This window comes from Coffea eugenioides, chromosome 10, assembly GCF_003713205.1.
Source record: "Coffea eugenioides isolate CCC68of chromosome 10, Ceug_1.0, whole genome shotgun sequence".
Classification (NCBI taxonomy): Eukaryota; Viridiplantae; Streptophyta; class Magnoliopsida; order Gentianales; family Rubiaceae; genus Coffea; species Coffea eugenioides.
Window position 1 is genome coordinate 9,045,063 of NC_040044.1, and position 25,204 is coordinate 9,070,266.

Consider the following 25,204-nt stretch of genomic DNA (forward strand, 5'->3'; position numbering starts at 1 on the left):
AATCTTTGCTACCTTATTATGAGATAAATATCTGAAGGTATGATTTCAATATGAGTTTGCCTCCGTTTTTCTATTGTTATTTGGAATTATGTAGTATTTTGTGCACTACACTTATGTCCATTTATCTCATATTATAAGGTCAACATTAGTATGATTGATTTATATTTAAATTTCAGAGAATTTCCTTTATAAAGTGTGTTTTGCATCTCAAATATACGGTGTAAATAACTTTAATCACATAAGATTGAGTGATTAGAAAAGGAAAGGAAAATTCAATGAAATTCAGTCAATATAAAGTTTTTTGACTACTGATAAATAACAAGATGCCATGTTAAGAATTTCACTTTTACATTACTATTTGGGAATAGCCACAGCATCTCGAATATTTGATGAGAAAAGTTTTTCATCACATATAGTTTGGTGATTGAAATTATGAATTTTTAATCAACATATTGACTAGTTGACAATTTTTCTTATAATGCCGTATACTTAGGAGTAGCCACAACATCTTAAGTATATTGGTGCTTGGAGAAATTTTGCATTTCTTTTTCACATATTGTTGAGCGATTAAAGAAATTAAAAAAAAATTGGCATCTATATCAAGTTGCAATTAATTCATTGAGATAGTTATCCGGCCCCACAGGGAGGTAATTATTTTGATGAGATTAATTGACATAAGATGGTAAATTAGACAGTCAATTAAGAGATATTTCTATGCCCACAGGTACGAATTATTTCTTTAATTCATTGTTCTAGATTACTAATCTTATGATTAAGTAAAGTAAATTCTATGCATATTTGCAACCTTTGTCCACAGAAAGGTTTGAATTTACTATTTGAATTGACATAAGGTTGATTCAAAATCAAGGTACAAATTTCATAGCTTTTTTTTTTATATAGTTATTGATTGTTAATTCGGTGTTTCATTCCAATGATTTTATGGTTCTTATTAGCTTGATTTTTAAATTCATTCTCTTTTGTTTTGGTGCAAGTTTTAAATTAGCACTTCCATGAGAATGAACAAACCATTCTCATAATGTGGATATATTTGCTAATATAGAGGTTGAGTATGAGAATTAGAAGCAATTTAATAGTTTGCTCATTTTGTCTCATATTCATATAAAATAGGGTTCAAACCCTAATTATTTATAGTTAAATCTTGCATGAAAGCCATAAAAGAAATTGTTGCAAGTTTTAACTAGCACCATTAGAAGGCTTTCTTTTGTGACACTTAAATATTGAAGTGTATTTTAGCTCATTTCTTAGAGTTGAGAATTTTGCTATATCATTAATTAAAGTCCCCTCAAATTGAGATTGAGTTATTTCTATCGTATTTCAATCTTGATTCTTTCATGCAGAATTTCTTAACCATTCAAACCTTTATAATACACATAAAGCTATATGGTTAATTACTTGTTTTAACCATGTGTATTAAGAAAGGATAAAGATGTTAAGAAATAAGAAAAACTTAACCTTCATGAAAGAAGAAATGGAAAGAAAGGTATTTTTGTTCTCATTAAATCAAACAGCAATAAAGACCAACGTTGTTTGTAAGAGAATGATATTTGATACTCTACTTTGAGAGAAAGTAACTCAAAAGAAAATCTCCATTGTTGAGTGTTATAAATTGTGATATATTTGGTGAATTGACTAAAACTGTCAATTTACGCTGCCAGTATAATAAATTTCTGATTATATGAAAAGTGAACAAAAGTTTCTTTATAGAAACTAAAAAAAAAAAATGTTCACAAAAAGAAAAGTGATGTGTTATTGCTCATTTAAGAAAATTTGTTTTTTCAAAAAATTATTTTCTTGTTACTTTAGAATTTCTATTTTCAAATTAATTACTATTGGGTATGATTATGAATCTCATTATCCAGTAGTAGATTTTGAAAATAGTAAAGTTATTAATTCTAAAGTTTCTAGTACTATCCTTTGAATTGAGCAATAAACTGCACTTGATCATAATAATTATATTGGCAGCAAATATGTTTATCACTGGAGAAACTCCTTAAATTTTGGCATGAGAGATTGAGATACATCTCTATAAGGAAATAAAAGAGTTGATAAATCATAAATCTTTAAAGATTTTAGATTTATTGACTATAATATTTCAGGTAGACTGCATAAGTGAAACAGACTATTCAACCATTATGGATGCCATAAGAGTTTCTTTATAACACTAAAACTTTGTGAATTATTTTCTATCATTTTTGATTGGTGAGAGATATTTATCTCATTATTAGGTAACCATTCATCAAATATAAAGTTCCTTTCTTATTTGATAAAGGATCAATATTTGATACCTTTGTAAGTGTTCAAACAAGAAAGGAAATTTGAAATTTGAGAGATAGAAAATAAAATGAAGGCACACAAAATTAGAGGACAATCCTATATGTGCTCATTTTACAAATTCCTTAATTATGAAGCATTGCTAATAAGTAAAACAATGCTTGGTTAGTTACATCCAAAATGATGTATCTTAAGGAAATAATGAGATAGTTGTGGATATAGTATTTTGACAATCTTTATATCTTGTGAGTAATGTCTTGAAATTGAAGTATATACTTAAACAATTTCCTCCAATGTTGTTTAAACACCACTTTGATTTTGGTATGGATGGAAATTAAGTTTAAAATATTATGTTCAGTTTTGTGAGGCTAATCAACCTACACATAAAGAAACTGTACAAAGGAAATCAGGCTATTTTACTTCAAGAAATTTAAATTCCTTTACACTTCAAGAATTATTAGAACTGGAGATTTAAATTTCTTAAGAACATGAAGTAAGTGGGAGTGTTTTGACTCTCGAATGGAGTTTTGAAATGGTAAGGATTCATATTGACTCCTTTGCATATGAAAAATTGATAGCTTTTCTCAAAATAATTATTTAATTATTTTAGATAAACAATCAATTGAAAAACTCCTTGTCAAACAAACACATAAAGATAAATCCACTTTTAACCTACTGATTAAGTTATCTTTGACGCAGTGGGAGGCAAAATGTTCTCTATAGAGAATTGAAGTTCTCTAGTTACTATGTTGTATACCTACAAGAGTTTAAGGATGAATTGGGTAATGTTTTCATAAGGTGCAAATAGAGAAATCTCCATATTCAGGAATAATGTCACAAATTACCACAAAATCTCTACCAAGTTTGAGAGATTTTATTTAGGGTAATTATGACACTAATAACTCACTATTAGAGTTACATTAAATATGAAAACAAATATCCTTAACGTGACTCTTGATAATTAGGTGTACACATGTGTCACCATAATACATTTGTAGAGAATGCAATTTAAATTTTTTTCTTCCCAATAGTATATTAATTTATTCTTCATTTGATCTTAGAAGAATTTTTTCTAGTAAATTAATATACATTAAGGTTAGTGGGAGTAATACTATGAGAGTTTTTCTCAATCATGATATTTGTGAAATCCTTTTATCATTGATATTCACAAAATAGAATGTAAAAGATAGTTAATCTATCTTAAGACGTTCATGCAAGAATTCTTTGATTACTTTTAAGTAATAATAGTGAACAATTGCATAATGTTCACATCATGCATTGGAATGAATATAAATTCATCAAAGATGCTATGAAGTTATACCACAGGCATCTACTATTTGGCATAAAGTTTGTCGATATTGTATTATAGCCATTATAGTTATTTGATTTGACTATACCCTTTCATTATGTATACATGAAAGAGTGGGAGTCAAAATAGGCAAGTCGATATAAAGTATACAATAATTATTTGAAAAGCAAAAAGTAACTATTGAGTATACAGTAAAGAGTTATTATTATTGATCAAACAACTAAAGATTGCCGGCTGAATTGTTAATGATCAAATAACTCACATGGAACTCAATAGTTCATTTCGTATTTTGCTTTTATTCTCAAACTATTGTTATTGTCTAGACACTCGAGATATTTATATGATTTTGTGCACATTGTTGTTCATGTATAAAGTAAGGATCATGTGATCCATAAAGTTAGACCCTGAATAATTTATAGGGAAAATCGTCTGAAACGTCCCCCACATTTTGTTAAATGACTTTTTTCGTCCCTCACTTTTAAAAGTGTAATTTTATGTCCCTTACATATTCACATCGGACAAATTTAGTCCCTAACTAGGTTTCCGATCATTTTTTGGCCGGAATCCATCATGTGCAAGGCACATGATCATTTTTGAAGGGTAAATTTGTCAAATTATATTTTACATAATCTCATCTATGGTCCTCCACATTTTATAAAATAAATTTTTTCGTCCCTCACATTTTATAAAATGATTTTTTTCATCCCTCACATTTCACAAAATGAATTTCTCCATCCCTCACATTTCAAAAAATGAAATTTTCATTTCTCACTAATTATGTGTGTGAATACATTTTTTTAAACACATATATATATGTCTATTTGATTTTACTTAATAATAATAGTATAAACACATGTATGTAATTGGGCCCAACTTGTGGGCTATCTTCTCTTTTTGTATGATTATGACTAATATTTACCAATAGAACCTTAATTTGCATATTCTATTTTGACCGAAAATCGCTTTATTGGCCAACTTGACAATGAATGCAAGATTATTTACTAGCTAATACCAGATGAAATCAAATGATCACGTATAATATATGGTATTCGTATTGTTAAGTGAAATCAAATAGACACATACATATATTTATGCTATTCGTATTATTAAGTAAAATCAAATAGACATATACTTGTGTTTGAACAAAATGTATTCACACACATTTTTTTTAGGGTTTTCCTCACATACATAATTAGTGAGGGATGGAAATATTCATTTTTTGAAATGTGAGGGATGGAGAAATTCATTTTGTGAAATGTGAGAGATGAAAAAAATATTTTATAAAATGTGAGGGACGAACAAATTTGCTTTATAAAATGTGGAGGACTATAGATCAGATTATGTAAAATATAATTTGACAAATTTACCCTTCAAAAATGATCACGTGCAAGGCATGTGATGGATTCCGGCCAAAAAATGATCGGAAACCTAGTTAGGGACTAAATTTGACTGATGTGAATATGTAAGGGACATAAAATTACACTTTTAAAAGTAAGGGACGAAAAAAGCCATTTTACAAAATGTGAGGGACGTTTTGGACGATTTTCCCTAATTTATATGAAGTTATTCATAAAGTTTTTTAAAAGCACTTGATTAGGAAGTATAATACATTGTAATACATGGAAGAAAGTGTTTGCCATGAGAACATAACTGCCATGATTCGTGTATTATTATTTTCTAATTAAGCAATTGTTACATAACTGCTGAATTTGGTGAGTGACAAACAAGATTTATGGCCATTTTTAACTAGTTAGTCACTCATAAGTTATCTAACTATGGCATGTGGGTCAAGTGGGAGAATGTAAGACTTACCTCCTTTAGAGGTAAATTATGACCCACATGATTGATTGATATTCTAATTAATTGATTGACAATTAATTGGTATCTCCCATTAGGCAATGATTGGTGATTGGTATCGTGATTAATTGATTGACATTTTGTCAATAATTAATTAGTATATTCCATTTGTTAGTGATTGATTGATATCTATCTTATTCAATCAGTTAATCAATCAATTGGTCAGAAAATATTAATTTCAATTATGAATTTTGGCAAGATTTTCTTGATGGAAGGAAACCCTAGGGATTTTTGTATTTGCCAGTAAGGGTCCCTAGCCTATCCTATAAATAGCCTGTGGTATTCCATCAATTGTACACTTTTGGGTTAGGCATAGGCTAGAAGATCCTTACTCTAAATTCTCTTTCTACTTTTCCTTCTTCTACGTATTTTATATTGTTAGAATAGACAAGAAGAAGTCAAAGATACAAGAAGAGATCAACTTGTACATGTGCTTGACAACAATGGTTAGAGGTAAGTATATTTAAATTTCCGCTGCGTAGTACATTCACATGTACATAGTTAGTTTAACAAGATCCACCATTACATGTATTTCTACACAATGCACAAGCTGCTAATTTCACTCGAAATTGTGCTGTTGTACCTAACCTGGGAGCTTAAATTTTGTTCTCTTTATTCATGTTCCACTGTTATGAAAGAGCAAGTCTTACAAAACAAGGTAGATTTATCAAATTGTAAGATATTATCTATACGGACCAATTATTATTAGATGAAATCAATCTCTAAACGGATATTTCAAACCTGTCTATCTGATCCATATTAAGGCATTCAAGAACTATTGACTTACAAGATTGCAATTTCCGGTCTACATTCTTTCCAGATGGGCAGATCATATTCAAAGAACCTAGATGCTAAAAGTAGTAAATAAACAAAATACTTAACAAATCAACATGGGTAGTCTGCTACCAACAAGTAAAAAGCAATATTTTGAGGGAGACATACCGCTGACTCAGGCAGCAAATGAAGCATGCACTAACGGAATTACATTTAACCAATCAAAAACATCAAGCAACTTCTCTATTCGAGCTTTACTATAAACATAGATTTGTGAAGTGTGAATGTAATCAATCATACATGTAAATTCAAACATGCAAATAAACAAAACTCACCGTCGGAGGTGAAGCAAAAATCAAGAGTCTAAAATTCTCACCGCAGACGTCGAATGTCCGCGTAAATCTCCAGAAGCTATAGTTCACACAAAAATTCTTTCGCCTAGCTAATCTGATAAGCAAGCTGTCTCGATAAATCCACGTAAAGATTGACAACATTTAGATTATGAGATTATTAATTTACTTAAAATTTTATCAATAAATCAAGCAAAAATTTACATAGGAATGCAAAAAGAAAATGATGGTTTCTGATTTGACTGCTTTGTGGAGAACTAGGAGGTAGGATTGAAGTTAATCGGAAGAGTGTCGGAAGTAGTAGGCCAAGTAAGGATGAGGGTTGCAGGTACTGAGAGAGTGAAGTTTTGGAAAGGTAGTGGCAGAGTTGAAGTGGAAACGGAAGTAGAAGTGGAAGAAGAAACGGAGATGGAGACTCAGTACACAATCAATAGCTGTAATCCACCAGCATGCAAACACTTAAAAAGCAACAATTTAGCACCGACTAACTATGACCAGATTCAATAAAGCACCCAAATTCATCCAAATTACAACATAATTAGTTGTTGGCGGCATAAAACACACAAACACACAAAAGATTAAAGAAAGCCTACAACAATTGCCACTGAAATTGTAAAAAATTACAACATACCTAGTCCTATCCCTAACCAAACGCCCCTCAAATTGATCAATATGACTGCAATAATCGGACCACAATCAATCCCAATTGCTACGGTACCCGAGTTTCGTACTTTTATATCTTGTACATAAGAAAAATTAATATATTGTGTAGTTTGGAATATTTTTCTTTCTGACGGAAAAAGTTTTATTAGTGCTCTTGTTTAAGCTTACATAAATTAACGTGGCCAAATTGCACGTGTTTGAACTATTTACAAATTAAATATAGATTATTAGAACCTAACATGCTTGTTGTGTTTAAAGCCATTATTTGCAGTTATCGAAATATTTTCTTGAATGCTTATAATGGTTCTACAACATCTTTGATTATAGTCACCCATTTCAACTTACATCATATTTTGTATAGGGTTATTATCACTTTACCCCCTTAAACTATATTACTACTATCAGTTTACCCCCTAACGTTATTTTTTGATCACTTTATCCCCATAAATAATTCAACTCAACATGTTAAGAATTTTTGGACACAAATACCCTTTTATTTTATAACATTACTACATTGTTATCATCACTTTATTCGTTTAGATTATAGTGATACAATTACTTTAGTTCATAATATTATTTTCTAGGCATTTTACCTCATCGTTAATCTGACTAGTATGATCAAAAAATTTTTAAATATACTTACCTTTTTTATATATATAATTAAAAATAAAAAAGTTGGAATAGTTATTCTTCATTTTTTTCACTTTAAGAGATCGAAAAGAGTAGAAATAAAAGGGTTTTCTCAAATTTCTTTTTTTTCACATTTATTAATACTAGGAAAAGAAAAAGAGATAGGAAAGAAGGAGACAAAAAATTAGATTTTGTAAAAAAAGAAAATAAAGAAAAGTCTAACATTATCGTATTACTTTAAGGTTGTCGAGATTAGGATGAGAATTTGGTGGTAAATAAAAAAGTGAAATAATTTTAAAATAATAAAGTATTTAATTCTTTTTATTTGTAATTTTTAAAAAAAGAATTGAACTCTCTCCCTCCATCTCCCCCTCCCCCTCTCCATCTTTCTATTTTTTTTCAATATTAATAAGATTGTCAAGAAAAAAGAAATTAATACTTTGACTTTTTTTTTTATACTAAAAAGGAGAAGAGTCACTCTAAATTTTTTATTATTTTTATTATGCAAAGAAGAGGGTATTTTCTTCTAAAGTTTTTTAACTTGCTAAGTTGGTTTAATGATAAGATAAATTGTTTAAAAAGTAACTCTAGGGGGTAAATTGATAATGAAACTATATTTTATGGGGGTAAAGTGATTATAATTTTAAGGGTTAAACATGTCTTTTTACTTTAATTAACAAACTTCGTTAAGTTTGACTGTTAGTTTTGGGGGTAAAGTAACTAAAAGACAACGTTAAGGGAGAAATTAATAATAGCACTAAACGTTAAGGGGGTAAAGTGTCAACAATTTCAACTTGATTTTCATGCTTATATTCCTGTTTCTTTACCTAAATTTTCTTAAGTCATACTTTTTGAGCGTTTAAAATGCTTAATAAAAAGAAAAGTAATTGCACATAAAATAAGAAAAAGTATCTTTTTCTTGCATCTATTCAAATAATAGAATTACTCACAGTCACAATTAGAGGTAGCAAATCAACCCACTTAACTAAATTTATCCATACCCGCCCATGAATAGATGGGTATGGGTATGGGTATGTTAAATTTTTGTATATGGGTATAAATGGATTACCCAATAATACCCATTTAATAAATGGATATTATTGGGTAACCCATCAAATCCAATTAACCCATTTAGAATTCTCTTCCCCCCAAGTCTCTTCTTTTCCCCCACCTTTTTTTTTTCAAATTTTTAATTTTGTCATGATGTTAACTACTTTTGTTTCATTATTATTATTATTATTATTATTTATTGGTTTTATCTTATTATTTTATTTTCTTTTAGTTTGTTATCTTGCTCATTTTTTAGCATTACCAATTTATGATAAATTTTAGCATATTTTCTTATCTTTATAAAATGAAATTTTAAATTGATATATGAAAAAATGTTAGGGGTTCAAAATTTTTGGATTAAGTTTTTATATTAATTTTTATAGTACTTAGTTCAAATTTTTATATTCTTATTATTCAATTATTAAATAATAGGTAATTTTGTGACATAGAGTATAAATGAAAAAAAAATTGGTAATTAAGTTTATTGAACATTATAAGTAAATATTTAAAACTAATGATGGGTACAAAGAGTGATATAAATTGATAACTTAGTTTGCAAAAATGAATTTAAATGAGTTTACAAAAGGTTAAAATAAATGAGTTATAAATGAGTAATTGGGCTACCCAATTCATTTTTTAACTTACCCATTTATACCCATCTAATTAAATGGGTATAAATGAGTTGATTCACTTATACCCATTTTACCCATTTTATCCGACCCAAACTCACCTAAGTCACCCATTTTGACACCTCTAATCACAATCAAGAAAGATAATCACAACAAACAAATATCTTTCCATTGATACGGAAGTACAAACGCCCTTAAGTTGGAAGGCAAAAATGTATATTTAGAAAGATTACGGCACTATTCCTACGAATAACCCGCCAGCTTAACCCGTTAACCCGCCCAATCAATCGGGGACCCATTTTGCCGATAACCGACCTACGGTGTAGGACAAGGGGCTCGAACAGTCACTCCAACTCTCAAAATTTTCTGCTCCGACCCAACGGTCACTCAACACTCGGTGCTGAGACACCCGCCGACCTCCGACTGCCAATCACACTCCTTTCGCCGCCACGGCTACTGAGATTTTCAGGTTTGCATCTCTGTTTCTTATCTCTCACAAGGGAAATTTATACTGTTAATGTTCCTATTACTTTTATCTCAGTTTCTTCCTTCTGTTTTGCACGATTTAAGGCCACGTCCTAGATTGATTCGATCTCAGTAACCTTTTTTTCTGTTTCTATTTGTTAAAATTTGCAACTGAATTATGTTATCTTGGATACGATTAGTATAAATTGTTAATTAAAATTTGTGGGCTGTATTCTATTTTATTTACTTCTGCAGGTTTTTGTTTGTTTGTAAGAAATTAGGGGTTTTAATTGTGTTCTGATTTCCGTATATGAATTAAAATTTGGTAGAATTTTTAGCAACGGTCTTTTATGTAGTCTAGTTTTTAGTAATTCTTTGTTGTTAATCTGAAAGCTATTGTGATTTTGGTATGGTTCAAAGCCCAAATTTTGAGCTACTTGATTTTAATTTTCATGCTGTACATCCTCGATATTTCTTGGAAACTTGAATGGTTCTGAAATTTTATTGGACAATGTTCTTTTAACTTCTGTCATTGTACTCTTAGAATTTTTTTTTCTGCTTCTTTTTCTTTTTTTTCCCCTTTTTTCCCAGCAAAGATACCAACCATTACATTATAAGCTATTACTGGTTGATAGAACCTGCAATTAGGTTTCTTGGGATATATCCGCATTAAAGCTTATGAAAGTCTCTGTTTCGAGGAAGTTTTCACCTTGTAGATACAATGGACGAGATCATAATGATTCCAGCATGCAGAAAACATGCAAATTGACTGAGACACAATGATTATCATTACTTTCAAATGTTAAGATATTTTTCCTTGGAATTTTTTAATTTAGGCCTTTGAAGTTGGTTTTCATTTGGCCCATTCTATCTGCACTCACATTGATATATGTGGCTACTTTTGCATTTGTCCAGGATGTCATCAGGAGTTAGTCAACCAAATAACATTTCCAAGGTATGTTTGGCATGTAATATGCTGATAATTATGATATTACTTAAGGTCCATACTCTGGTCTTATTTCTTTGACAAAGAAACTATTAATGCCACAAATCATGAATATGCAATTCGGAAGGAGCAATTGATGCATAATTGAAAGTCAGTTGACAAATATAAGGCTCATTATGTTGGAATGCTATATAAGTTTAGTACAAGATCTGTTTTCTGTTTTCCCTTAAGTTTTCATGGTGTATCAGTGCTTGATACAGTTAATTGTAGCACTTCCACTTTCTCCATGTGTGGTTGTGAAGTATGTCAAGAGTTGTGTATGTGATGTTTTTGTTTCATTGTTTTAATGTTTGTGTACCATATACTGTGCATTCATGGTTCATTTGCGGCTATTAGAAGCTTTTAACTGTGACTCTTTTCTTATAGTCTGAATCCTTGTTCTGTATCTAATCACTTTTAACTGATGCATTGTTGATTGGTTCCTTTCAGGTCCGTCTACAACGAGACCCATTTCTTAATGAACTCACCAACATGTTTGAGTGAAGCAGAGAAAAGGGTTCTGTCTGGGTGACACTTAAATACTGTATGTCTTTTTTACTTTTTTTTCCCTTTGTTTTGCCTGATACACCTCCTTTCTTTGCCAATATCTCGGTTTAGTCTTCCCTGCTCTTCTCATGTTTGGTATCATTTATAATTGTTTTGTTGCATGCTGTTCTAATCTTTTGATGCGCATTGAATTTACAGCCTCTGACAAGTCTAAGCTCCAGAGGAATAAGATGAAGACTGCTGGGGAGAAAATTGAGTACAAGTGTCTTATTCGAGCTACAGATGGCAAATAGACTATATCTACTATGGTAAGCACAGTTACTTTCACCTGTTTTAATTTCAGATTTTGATTTATTTGTTGATTTTTCTTGCTTTTTCTTTTTTTGTGGTTTGATTGGTGGACCTCGAGTTTCCTCCCCATAATTGTCTCAAGGAATAAGAAGGGAAAATTGAATAAGAAGACACATTTTTTTATTGAAAGCTGCTGACTTCTATAATTGAAAAGTCGGTTTTACTACGAAGTTGAAACTAGGAAGTTTGTTGCATCCAAAAATATAAAGTGGAAATATACAACTAGTTAAGCTAATAGCCATTGTCTGAGTTCCTTGCTCGATGGTCTCTCAAGAAAGTAATGCAACTAACTAGCAATGACGGAGTTAAGGGGGCTGATGGGGCCATGGCCCCCCCCTAAGTCTTGAAAATTTAATTTATAGTGTGTAAATATATGTGTAAAAAAAAGTGGGCCCCCTAATTTTTTACAATTTTAGTTTTTATTATGAGAGTTTTTCTATATATATATTTATAATTAAAGTTAATATTTGATTTTTTTAGATGTCATATATTTAAATGGATGGAAATTATTTTGAACATAGCATATTAAGAAAATTTTGGCCCCCCTAGAAAAAAAATCCTGGCTCCGTCACTGCTAACTAGCACTTTGGGAAGATGATGCTTTAAGGAGAATGAGTTAATAATCTCTTCTGGTCTTGGAATCACAATAGCAAAGGTGGATTTGTCAAGTCCGAAATGGGGTATCTTTGTTGGTAATAAAATTCACTTGAGGGTCAATTAAATAATTGCATGAGAATGCATGTTTGATGAAACATTCTGTTTGGGATTTCTTTTAGTTTAGGTTCATGCTGGAGCTTAGGTCAATAGAAAGCGAGGCAAAATTATAATAGAAACATTTTTGGCTGCCATATAATGTTATGTTCATGCTTACTCTATTAGCCATCATGGTAATTCTTCGTAAGGTTTAAAAGACAAACTGAGGACAGGAAGCACGCAAAGGTGATGTTTGAAGCTGCTGGAGATCAGGTTAAGTAGGCCAAAAGTGATAAATAAAAGGATGCAATGGGATTGGCTTTATTTGAGAAATATCTGCTTATAATGTAGTAGAGGTTTGGAGGACTTCTAAGTTGTTCCAGCCTTGGTAGCTTTATCAGAACTGTAGTGGGGCTGGCATATTTCTTTTCTACTTGAAGCAGCAGATGATTATTGTTGGGTTTCCTTTTTTGCCTTCTTAAAGGAATAGTTAACATAGTTGAAGAGAAAAGAAAGGGCTGACAAATCATCGTGATGCATCCTTCAGCATTTGAGTGGATCATGTTAAGTGATGAAGCCTGATAACTCTGCATCTATGGAAGTCAGAATATCCTGGCAACTCCCACAAACAAGAATAGGCATTAGAACAAGTGCCAATAAGCATGACTACTGATGAAAAGACACTGGAGAAGTTTTTCTCAAGTCCTTCTGCTCGAATCCTAGCAGTTATGCTTGCTAAATGTGCAGTTGAGTTGATTACTTGCACTGATAAACGATATTTTTTAATATGACTTCCTGGGTAATTGTTCCTTTGTTACTTGTTCAGATATTTTGTCATTTTGGTCAAAAGTGTTACAACTTTTCTTCCAGAGTGATCTTTACATTTATGCATGGGAGATCTTAGGTTGGGCAAAAAGATTACCAGCGTTTGCAAGCTTCATATGCAACCGTTCTGAAAGCAGCGTTTGCATGACTGCATTAAAGAAGAGGGAAAAGAAAGGACAAGAGAAAGGCAGCAGATTCTGATAAGAAGCAGGGGGTTTTGAAGAGGTGATCAGCTGCTGCTTTGCTGCTTTTCCTTTTTTAGGTTGAAGCTTCTGCACAATTTTCACTTCCATATACCGGGTTTAGAAGTTATCTTCTTTTGGATAGTTGGGTTGATAAATATGCTTATACAACTCGACAGTTAGAAATTAATCACAACGCTTCTGCGGCATGGCACTGGGGAAAGAGTTATGCTTTATTTTGTCCTCTGTTACAGTCTTTACCTGAAATTTTACTTAATATTAGATGATGAATTATGGTGAATGTTCGTTGAAATCCAAAGAAAGTTCAATATAGTTCTGTTTTATCTTGGGAATGCTAGAGATATTATTTTGTTTACTCCAATTAATAGTAGTCCTCTCTCAGACATTGAATGATGTTTTCGTATGACAGTCCTCTGGCATTATGATGAAGGATTTTGTAATGTGACAGCGTCAGTTCAGATTGATCTACAATCTAGCATCTTACGTTCTCCCTATGGTTTTGGGTCTCATGGTTGAAATGGTTTTCAACTTTTTTATGACTTTTCCAGGGGACAGACAAAAAATTACTTTTATACTAGTCATCCTCGAATTCTTATGGACTAGCCGTGTGATGAATTTGACATATCCTTCAATAATTCCTTTGCATTAGTTAGCAAATATTTATGCTCATCCAAAAATAATTTTCAAGGCATTTTCCACCTGCGTTCTTTTCCCTAAATGCAGGACCTGGGTTAGGATTGGAATTGCGGTGTAGGAGCAAATTTTGCTCAGGATTGCGATATTTAAATTAGTCAGTCGACGCTCATCATCTATAAGCAGCCGTATGACTACACATCTTTATCTGCAGATATATATATATATATCTGTAATCACAAACACGACTTATATAACTTGTTGAACAAGTGAGGGAACCTTACCTTCGTCCGCACCAGAGGCAGTGAAAGAAGCTTTTGGGAAAAAAAGAATTGGTGCACTGTATTTTTCTTAAAATTTATGAATTACGAATAATTGATGGCCATTGATGTATCTGGAATTGATGTATCACAAACACGACTTAATGACGTTGAACTTTATATCTGGAATTGATGTATCTGTAACTACTTGTAAATTGGCGACCAAGCTACAGCTCAAGAAAGGGGAAACCGAGGTTTCTATTCCATTTCTCACACCTGGCACCTATCTTCACCAATGAGTGTCATTGGGACAGCTTAAGCTAAGGTGGCATTTTTATATTAATTTTTCTTTGTGCGTTTAAGACTTGACACATTTGAAGCAGAGATATCCGATAGATTACTGCGTCGCAAATTCTAGTTTAAATCAGTTGAGACCAAATGGCCATTTTGTTTACATCACAATCCTATTTGTTTATACTTTATGTAGATTCATTTACAACTGAGGGGCAAACTGATTTGAACTGAAACTTGTGAAGCCCCTAATTGGATATGCAATAAGCAATTGAGGGACATTTGGGGGACAATATGCAATATGATACATAATTAGCAGTTACTTAGATTAGACTAATAATTAATATAAGTTGTTAGAACTTAAAATTAAAATATTGCTTTAACATCGCGGTTCCACCATTCTTCTCCTCTTCTCTATACTCTGGCAGTTCATCAGCCCAGACTTCTTGCCAAGTTAGCGAGGTCTATACAACATATATGCCAAGAACCTGCCTATTTCTTCTCCTATTTCTTTGATATGTTGATGTAACATTTTTCAAGTTATTCAACAGTCTTTTCATACCCTTGATTTCCCATAACTTTTCATCCTCCTCTTTCTTCCATTCATCCTCTTTTACTGAACATCTTTTTTAACATTTTGCACAATTCATGTCCGAGAAGCTGCAAGTGAAGATTGATATAGGATAGACTCCATTCTTTTGAAAGGGCAATCCACCACAACTGTGCCCCGTATGCTATGCGGTACACACCATTTACAATTATAAAAGACAAAATTAACAAAGAAATAATTTGATACCTCCTACTATGTAGTTTTGAACTTGAACCAATTGGATAACAGATGTGAGGGAGTAGACATGCTCCAAATATTTATGGAGCAGCTCGTGTAATTGATCAAATTTGATAATTTGGTATTTATAGTATAATCCTTTATATTTTGTTACTTTATTAAATCTAATGATTTTTATTTGTGACATGTTCTATATATTTCCATTTTTTTGTCAACCAAATCGTGCTGAATGATTTTCAACTAATTTATTAATAATATTGGCTTCTATCTTATCAAAAAAATAAAAAAAATAAATAAAAAAAAAATGTCTGCGTGCAAGTTACAGTATCTATTTGATACACGGAAGGATAATAGAGTATTAGCATGCATGCACACGATACATCTAGACTGACTGCTAGAGGTAAGGCATCACAACAGGTAAGACAGTTTCGAACAAGTTCTATGCTCAACAAAAGTCTAATTCCTTAATTTCATCTTCGTTTCATGAGCACATCATACAATGATCCTTGGATATATGCGTATTTCATTCGCGTTGATCTGTTCGTTCTTCTTTGGCTGGGTCTTTCGTAGTTAAATTTTCGAGTTTTTCCACTTCAAATATATATATTAATTCCAATGCTCAGACACAATGTCACAATTATATCTCCACTAAAATTGCAGAAGATAATGTCAGGAAGCCCCATTTCTGATGATACCTTTCCTTTAATTTGTGTTGTATTGTTTCATCAAAAGCCAAGCCTATGATCAGTTAAAAAAACTGATTATTTCCTCAAATCAGCCAAACTAATCTAAGAAGAGTGTGCGTCAGGAGCTGTTGCATAGGCTTTCATGCCATGTGCTACGTTAATTCTATTTATTGACCACCAAATAATAGCGGTATAAACTCTACTACATGTTTAGTGTGCATTGCTAGACATAATATTATAATATGGGAAGATTCTATAGTTTCTTTTAGATATCATATCCATAAGTAAAATTCATCGTTAAATTTTGAAGGAAGTGTTATTGACCTTTAAATTAAACATTGTTAAAATATTTAAAATTCAAACTATCATCTTTAGTAAGAGAAAATAAAAGTTTTGAGGAAATAGTATCCAAAATGGATCGTAAAATTTTTCTATAATATACTGCTTGTAATTAACCACGCACTACACATTGTGTATCTAACATTTTTTTGAATGTCAAGTACCTATATCTAAACTTTAGTTAATCAATATTAAACAACCACCTATAAGGATACATATTGAAACCATCATATTAGTAGCAAACATATATAATATGTTTAAGCACACATGGATTACCTAGGAATCAATTACATTATATATATATATGGTGCACACTCTATTGCATACTTTATGGGGAGTGAATACCAATCGTAGGTATTTTATTATAAGACATATGAACGTAAACAAGAAACTCGCAAGGTGAAACTGAAATTTAAAGAGTAAAAGAAATACAATTTGATCATGCAGACAACTCTTGGTAAAGCCATCTAATGGTGAACTAATTAGCAGCAAATTGTGGAATGAGGTCATACCCTGTCATATGCCAAAAGACTGCGGCCAATTTTCTTGATGCGCCAAAGCTTGCGATCCCTTTGTCCCTGAAAAATGCCAGGTCCAGATTTGACTATGATCGCTTGCCAGAGCAAAGGAAGCTGCAACCAGGTGAAAATGATAACAGGGACACAAGCAATGATTGTGATGGGAATGTAACTCCAGTTGAGCCTCGTCTGAAGTGACAATCCAATTGCTGTACCGAAAGATATCATCATTGTGGCTATAGCAATGAACAAGGAAAGTAGACCTCGAAGCAAACTCTTGGGAAGTAAATCCAGAAAATCCGTTTCTGTATATCTAGATGTTTGAATTGAGAGGAACATGAGCAGAGAAACAGCGGAGGATACCATGGACAATGCGTTAGATACGGAAAATGCCACGAAAAGTTTTTTCCTGGCCAGAATAGGGACGCCTGTGTCACTATTATTGCCACCGGGTACGGTGATCATAGCAGCAAATGCAACTGTTGCGACCAGAGTAGCTACCACCATGCACGAATTTGATGTGTCCTTCATCCATTCCTTTGCACTGCTTAGCAAATCTTTATGGGCATCAAAGAGTACTTCTCGAGGTGTTTTGTCGTCTAAGTTCTTATCCGTCTTTAACTCATCATAAACTAATTCTTCCACAGCCTGCATGCAGTTAATCAAAGGACTTATCTAGGTTGATACACTTCATTTGCTAATACTAGGGAATTAATTTTGTAGAAAAACTACCATCATAAACCAGAATGCAAAAATCATGACTATGATGTTAACATAAAGTTTGGGTCAGCTATCGTGCTTTTTGAAGCCACATTTTATTTTGAGGAAACACTACTTGTCCTTTTATTTCAAATTCGGTGGGTTCGCCGAGACATGTATCATTCTAAAACATGGACCAAAATAGGTGTATTACTAAAAGCTTGACCCAAAAAAAAAATAATCCAGAATTGTTTAGAAATGTAATGGGTGCCTAAAAGTTAAAGGGGTATATCTAAGGACACATGCATCTTATATGGAAAGTACAGAGTATTTGAAAACGGTTTTGAGATAGAATTACAAAAACATTGCATTACTTACCTTAAACCATTGTAGTTCTCGCTGCATCTGAAATGCAGGACCTGGGACAGACTGGAGTTGAGGTGTAGGAGCCAATTTTGCTGCCAGATGAAGGGCATTGTTATTCCCTTCAAGTATTAAATCCGCATACGCCTTAGTATTTTTTCCAATGTAATTGATCAAGTAATTAAATATCTCCACTCGGCGATGCTCAATAGCTACATGCAACAACAAACGTCCGGTGCCGGTGGCTGTGTCGGCATATTGACCCTCATGCCACTTCCAATGTCCAGAGGTTGTGTCTGTATATTTAGTACCAGGCGGAGTCGACTGTGCGGAGGCTGTGTCTGCATGCTGAGTAGCATCACCCCACAACAAACGCCCTTCTACTCTGCTTTTATAATGAGCATGGTGCCACGACACACTTCTTGGGGCTTTGTCCGCATACCAAATCAGATCAGGAAAAACATTTAGACACTCACGTACCAGTTCAAATACTCCATGCTCCACTGCTAAGTGCAAAATTGCAGCGCTATCCTTAGGGATGAAGAAATCCTGAACAAAGTCCATTTGTTTCTCTTTCTCTCGCAACTCATTACATACAAACTTTACAAGTTTAACTGCACGCACATGGCTTTGCTTTATTTCAGAGATCTCTCTTATTCCTGCCACAAAAAGAAAAGACAAGACAAGTAACGTAAGCACGCACAAGTTTTACATTTATATTGAAGATTATTTGGAAAAATATTTAAGAATAATGGTCTAGTACTTCATTTTTTGTGATATAGCCCATCCCCACATGAGATTTGATCTACGACTGTTAGGCTACATTGAAATAAGTATTCATTAACTGAAAAATAAAATCAAAATCGAGAATATTAAAAAAAATAATTACAGGCGTGAAGTTAAAATTTTAAAAAAGGTGTTAAAATCTAATAAATCTCCCGTCTCTCGCCGCTGGTACTACCACGGCATCTCCGCCGTGCCTTTTCTAATTCCTCTTTTTTTTTGTCACTTCTTCATTTTTATTCTTTAATTTCTTTTTCTTTTTTTTTTCTTCTTCCTTTCTTTGCATATCTATATATTTCCTTTTTTTTCCTTTTTTTTTAGTGTAGGCGGGAGGATTCAAATCCGAGACCTCTTGCTTATACTCTCCCCCATACCACCCAACTCAATCCTCTCTCCTTTTTTTTTTAGTATAAACAGGACGATTCGAATCCGAGACTTCTTCCTTTAATTTTTTTTTTCCTGTTTCCACTTCCCTCTGTTGTACAATAAAGCTTCAAGTGGAATTATGGCAGCGACAACAGTGGTATGGCGGCATCTGCCACCGACAGCTACCGCTGGCTATCACCATCCGCTGGTAGAATTTCGCCAAAAAACCATGTGAGATGCTGATTGTTGTGTAGCCTGCTATTCCACAGAAGAATTTGGCAAAAAATGGCTGGAAATTGAAAAAGCGAGTCCAAATTCATCTCAAAACGATTTTTCAAACCAGTAAACTAATGATAAACTACCAAATTTAATAAAAAAACCATGCATAAGAACAAATTTTATGCATTTAGGGTTAACTATTTTTCTTCCAATTTGCGGTTTTGAGGTTGTTTTTGGGGTCTATTCGTGGTGGATTTGGAGTAAAGGCAGTGCAAAGAATGTTTTTATTGAAAGTTCAAGAAGTTTAGACTTAGTATTAGAGATGGGTTGGTGGAGTTGCCAGCCAGTGGACCACTACTGCTGCTTGCATAGGCGAGTGTAGTCCAATATTGGTTAATTTAGATAGCAAAATTCAATACCAATTCAGATTATAAGGAGCTTCGTAACTTTTGCGTGATTTACTAAATTTTACCCTTAAAAAAATTAAAAGTTAGGGATGATAATTTTTGATAGAAACCTAAACACAATATACGAACTTAACATGTAAATGGGTCCTCATCAGAGTCAGGTCAAACCCAACAAACCCATCAGACAAACATGTCAAGTCTAGGTCATTATTGGGTTGACCCATATAATCCATTTAAGCCATTTTAATTAATATATTAAATGACAATTTGTTTCATCACTTTGATCCGTAGGACGTGCCCACGTCCTATGTTATGCTTCAATTATGTAATATTGAAGTTTCTTGGACAAAAGGCTTTGTGTTATATGGTGTCCACGCATCCTCCAAACCAGGAACCAATAGTGATTTTTTCAATACATTTTTTGAAGTGTGAACTCCGTAAGCTGGGGTTGTTGATTTGTTGCTGTTCAGATAAAATAGGTAGTTTCAGGGAAAAAAAAAAAAAAGTGGCCGTTTCAAGTCAGTTTCATCCCTGAATTGGAAGTGTGATTAGGGTCCTGTTCGGATCATATAACATAACCCATCACAACTTAGTAGGTTGTGTCCAAGTTGGCGTGTTATTTGGTATACCTAAGGTTCAATATGACCCACCAACTCGTGATTCGACCTAATTGCCAACTATTGAAAGTTAAGAGAATTCGAAGAATCCAGACTCACTAAATGCATGAACATTAAACACTTGGGTTAATTACATCTATCTCCCCTAAGATTTGACTAAATTATGAATTGAATCTTAAATTTCACCAAATTACTGCTGCTCCCTTAAGAGTGACAGCCTCCAAACCCCAAGTAACAGAAGTTGGGAAATAACAAGACTGGCCTTTGCAAAAAAAAATTACATTTATATTCTCTAAAATTTGTTTAAGCTGCAAAAGAGACTCTGTAATTTGACCATAATGGAATTCAATCTTTGAATAGTCAATTATTTATATGAAAATCCCTTAATATGATAGAAAAAGTAAGACTCAAATTAAAAGAAAGCATTCAATTACTAACTACTAAGAAACCAAAATTTAAAATAAAAAAATTGAGAACATTTTTTCCTTCGGATTATTTCAGCAGCTACAGCAGGCTCCAACCATTTTTTTATACAAAAATAATCCATTTTATTTAAATATATAATTTGGTGTATGATAATCAAATTTAGCTGTGTTATATGATTTTCTATGTATAACATAATATTCAATATAATTCTAAATAAGTGTCTTTTTTAGACTTTTAATGTAGATCAAATGATTGGCTTTGTACAAAAACTTTAAATGTGATGCTTAAATGTGGATTTAAAAGCAATAGTTAATTCTCTCTTTTCAAAAACTGGGGTTTTATTATTTGCACGATGGCATGGAAAAAGGGCATTTATGTAAAAATGTGAATTTAAAAGCAATAGTTAATTCTCTTTCTAAAACTAGAGTTTGATTATTTGCACAATAACATGGAAAAAGGGCTTTTATTTAAAAATGTAACAGTGATGACTAAAGAAACTACACTGAAGAGCAAAAAAGTATTATTTCTGATGCCATATGATTAGAATTTTCATTATGTTAATTGTAATATATATTGAGACAAAAGAATGATCAGAAAAAAAAAAAAGATTGAATGCATCTTTCTTACACCGTCAATGTAAAACATTTTTACATTGATGGCTCACTAATATTGTGCCACCTTATTAATGAGAGTGGATAGCCTGTTTTATCAATTTCTATTAAACAAAAAGTCGAGATTGATATTAAATAAAACGACTAGCTAATTAACTTACAGTTTAATTTCATTTGGAACTCTCCTAATCAATGGTGTAGGCGATTGATGAAGCTTTCTTCAAGAAAGACCGCCGACTCTCTCTAGCCTTCTTGCTTAAAAACCAAATCATTTCTACAAATTTGGACACTATGTAATCACCAAATTTTTTCTTTTTTCACATCCAATTACAAAATCCTAATCTCCTCCAAATTTCATAAAAATAGGGGGCAAGTTAACTCTACTTAAGGAATCGGAAATGGCTGTTTACATAAATGAATGTATATTGACCCCAATTGGCACAACTATCAAATTTCTTTCCATTGATGGATTGTTATATATTAAGTTGGGAAGAATTTGGGGGGAAAGTTGGGTTGGATGATAGGGTGAAAGGGATTGTAAGTAGAAGATTTTGAGTTCAAAACCTCTCACTTAAAAAAAAAGGTTGGGAAGATTTTCAAGAACCCCGCCATTTCAATTTTGAATTTTTACATTCATCTATTAGGTTTCTTTACACCCAAATTCTTTGGAATATATTTTACATAGCTTGAGAACAAAATCACATTTCCCAATCCAAGCGACAAATCCATGTCGACATAAAGGAAAATTTTCTTTCTTTACATCCAATTCAAAATTCCAATTCAGTCCAAATTTAATGGGAGGTTTTATTGGGTATGTTTTGATTGCAAAAGGACATTGCTTTAGGCTTATTGGGTGATTGGGAAGAGCAAAAAAAATAGTGGTAGTGAGATGTTGAGGTAGAACAGTGGAGGAGGAGGAGAAATTGTTTGAGACATCATGGAAGTCTATGTTTTTTTTTAAGGTTTATTTTATTCAATTAAATAATTTTGATAAGATAGTCAACTGGTTATAAGGGATTACCAACTTCTATTGGTGAGGTGGCACAATATCACAGACCACTAGTGCAAAACAAGTTTATACCGATAGTATATGAAAGATTTACTTTTATTTAACAACTGTTATTCATTTTAATTTTTGGACTAATTTGGACAAATTATGAGGTTCATTTTATACATTGGACAAATACTAGGGGAGGTAAACATAATTTGGATAAACCTTAAGAAAGGTAACTGTAATTAACTCAATTTATAAAAGAGTATTTTGGGGTCTTCAGATAAGCATTTGTACTACTGATCCAAGCATTAGTTTTAACGGAAACTGACGTGAAGGGGGCATTTGGTAAATGTTTTGTCATCTAAGGGGTTTGACTGTAATATGGTCAAGTTACTGGATAGATTCCATAATTTGGTTAAACCTCACAGGATGTAGACACAAATAAGATTAATAAACAGAGATAAAGTAGACACAAAATTTTCAAACCTTTAATGAACTTGCTCATATATTTAAAGAATGAAGCTGCTGAGCGTCGATTCTTGCTGTTAGCACCATTACTTGTCGAATCTTCGTGTTCTGTTTCCTCGTCGTCAACTGATACCACTAAAGATTAACGGAGAATTAGAATAAAATCACAAAAATTGGAACTAATAAACTGACGAACTACCTATCGCATATCAATGTACTTTTTGTTTTTTAATATCAATGTACTTTTTTTTTAACAAGAAAGATAGAAATCCTATACTACAGTAATGAGCTGGAAATGAAAGAAATAACTTTTACGTCGCAAATTTTACTTATGAAAGCATATACTTAAGAGTGTGTTTGTGTGTGTGTAAATATATAAATGTATATGTATATTGCATATATAGACACATTGCCTAAGCAAAATGAAATATCATATGCAAAGTATACCCTCAGCGAACCAGAAATTCTAAGGATGAAGATTCGAAAAGGAGTACTTACAATCATAGATCCAGGATATCAATGGAGAAAGTTCATTTCCACTCCGGAATGCTTTAGGCTTCATTGCAAGTACATGAAGTATGGACTTTCCTTTGTCATTTTTTGTAAGAGCTAACTCCGGATATCTCTTAAGGATACACAAAGCAGTATCTGTAAAAGAAATCTGTGATCATTAGATTCTTTGGTTTAAAAGAATTTTATAGAGACACTTGAGTTTATTCAAAAAGTTTTTGTTACCTTAGAGGCAAGGATGGAAATGGGGGCAGGAAGCGCCACCACCCCATGTCCTGGAAACTAACCTACATTTTCTCCTCTAATTAAAAATTGAAGGATTTTTTTTTTTAAATGTTATTATGAATTAAAAATTTTGCACAATAACTTCATAAGATTGCCACACATATATGTACAGAGCTTATCTGTACGGTGGCCAGGCTCACCATATGACCCCGAAGCAGTGATTGCCACAATGAGATCGGGAGCTGAAGCATCCGTGAAGGCATTGCAATGATCTTTGTCCTCAAGATCATGAGGCAAATTTTCGTCCTGACTAACTTGGTAGAGATATTTCACCATTTTCTTGCTTTCTGACGGTTTTCGCCATTTAGCAGCATAGAAGATGGGAGTATGATTGTTCACATCCCCAAGGTAAGGCAAATTTTTGTTCTTGTTCACCATTGCTTCGGCAGCGTCCACATTTGCAGCTAAGGCCACGTGATGAAGAGCAGTTCGGCCAAGTTGGTCCCTGGCTTCAAGCTGCTTTTCAGCTAACTGCTCCACAAGCTTCTGCACAAACTCCGACTGGCCACAGCTTGCTGCCACATGAAGGGCTGTCATGCCAAGGGTCGAGATTTTTGCTGTCTCTGCATCTTGATTGTGACGAAATTGGTGACGAGCATCTTCCCAATTTCCTTCCATTGCTGCTATGTAGAGTTCTGGGAGATTGGCTGTATCAGCTATAGCAATTTGCTGACCCCCTTCGCCTGCTGCTTCGCCGACTACCGCCAATTTCTGGTGTGCCAATTCGTCTACCAATATGCAAGAATAGGCTGAGCTAAAAAAAAACAAAAAAAGAAAAGAGAGGAAAAATAAAAAGGCCAAGCTTTGGTCAAGCGTGGTTCATTGGCCAATTGTCCAACCTCAAATTTTGCAAAACTCTGCTTGCACATTGTCCTCCCACAGGAAACTAGTACTAGTTTATGCAAAGTCAAAATTACCAAAACATAAAGAAAGGATTGGCCAATAAGCCACAATTAAAGAAAGGAGGGGCCTAGGTTTCTATTCCATTTCTCACTCCAAAGTCTGAAAAAAATATAAGAGCACAAGGTTATGATCGGATGCGGTCATAACTTAGACAGGTAAGCTGAATGAATGAATTTATGAAGCTTTCATTTATAATACTCTAACAAAGCACCAAAAAGAAAAAAAAAAAAAAAGCTTCTTACCTTGTTTCATCTTCTTACGAAATCCGACGTCGCGGAGCATATCGAACATGGGGTCCACCTTCTCACTCTGGGTGCTGTCCACCATCTCACTACGATAAATTATATTTTTCTTCTCTTTGATCAGCCTTTCTTCAATTCACTTGTGATAACAGAGGTTCATGGTTTAGACTAATTTATATCTGAAAAAAGTGGGCATTCGTTGTGTTACATGCTG

The 25,204-nt window shown here is 32.9% G+C and overlaps 1 protein-coding gene and 1 long non-coding RNA gene across 2 annotated transcripts; one reads left to right on the forward strand and one right to left on the reverse strand.

Annotated features, from left to right (window-relative positions):
• Positions 1–10,931: 10,931 nt before the first annotated feature.
• On the forward strand, positions 10,932–11,797 carry LOC113749489. Its single transcript, XR_003464527.1, has 3 exons — positions 10,932–10,974; positions 11,455–11,548; positions 11,710–11,797. It is a non-coding gene; the product is annotated as an uncharacterized LOC113749489 (long non-coding RNA).
• Positions 11,798–16,969: 5,172 nt separating this feature from the next.
• Positions 16,970–24,558, reverse strand: LOC113749487. Its single transcript, XM_027293244.1, has 5 exons — positions 23,986–24,558; positions 23,549–23,698; positions 23,069–23,185; positions 18,175–18,818; positions 16,970–17,745 (listed from the first exon to the last, which is right to left on the reverse strand). Exons 1-5 carry the CDS (start codon positions 24,461–24,463, stop codon positions 17,086–17,088), a joined length of 2,049 nt encoding a protein of 682 aa, XP_027149045.1. The 5' UTR covers positions 24,464–24,558; the 3' UTR covers positions 16,970–17,085.
• Between the last annotated feature and the right edge of the window lie 646 nt (positions 24,559–25,204).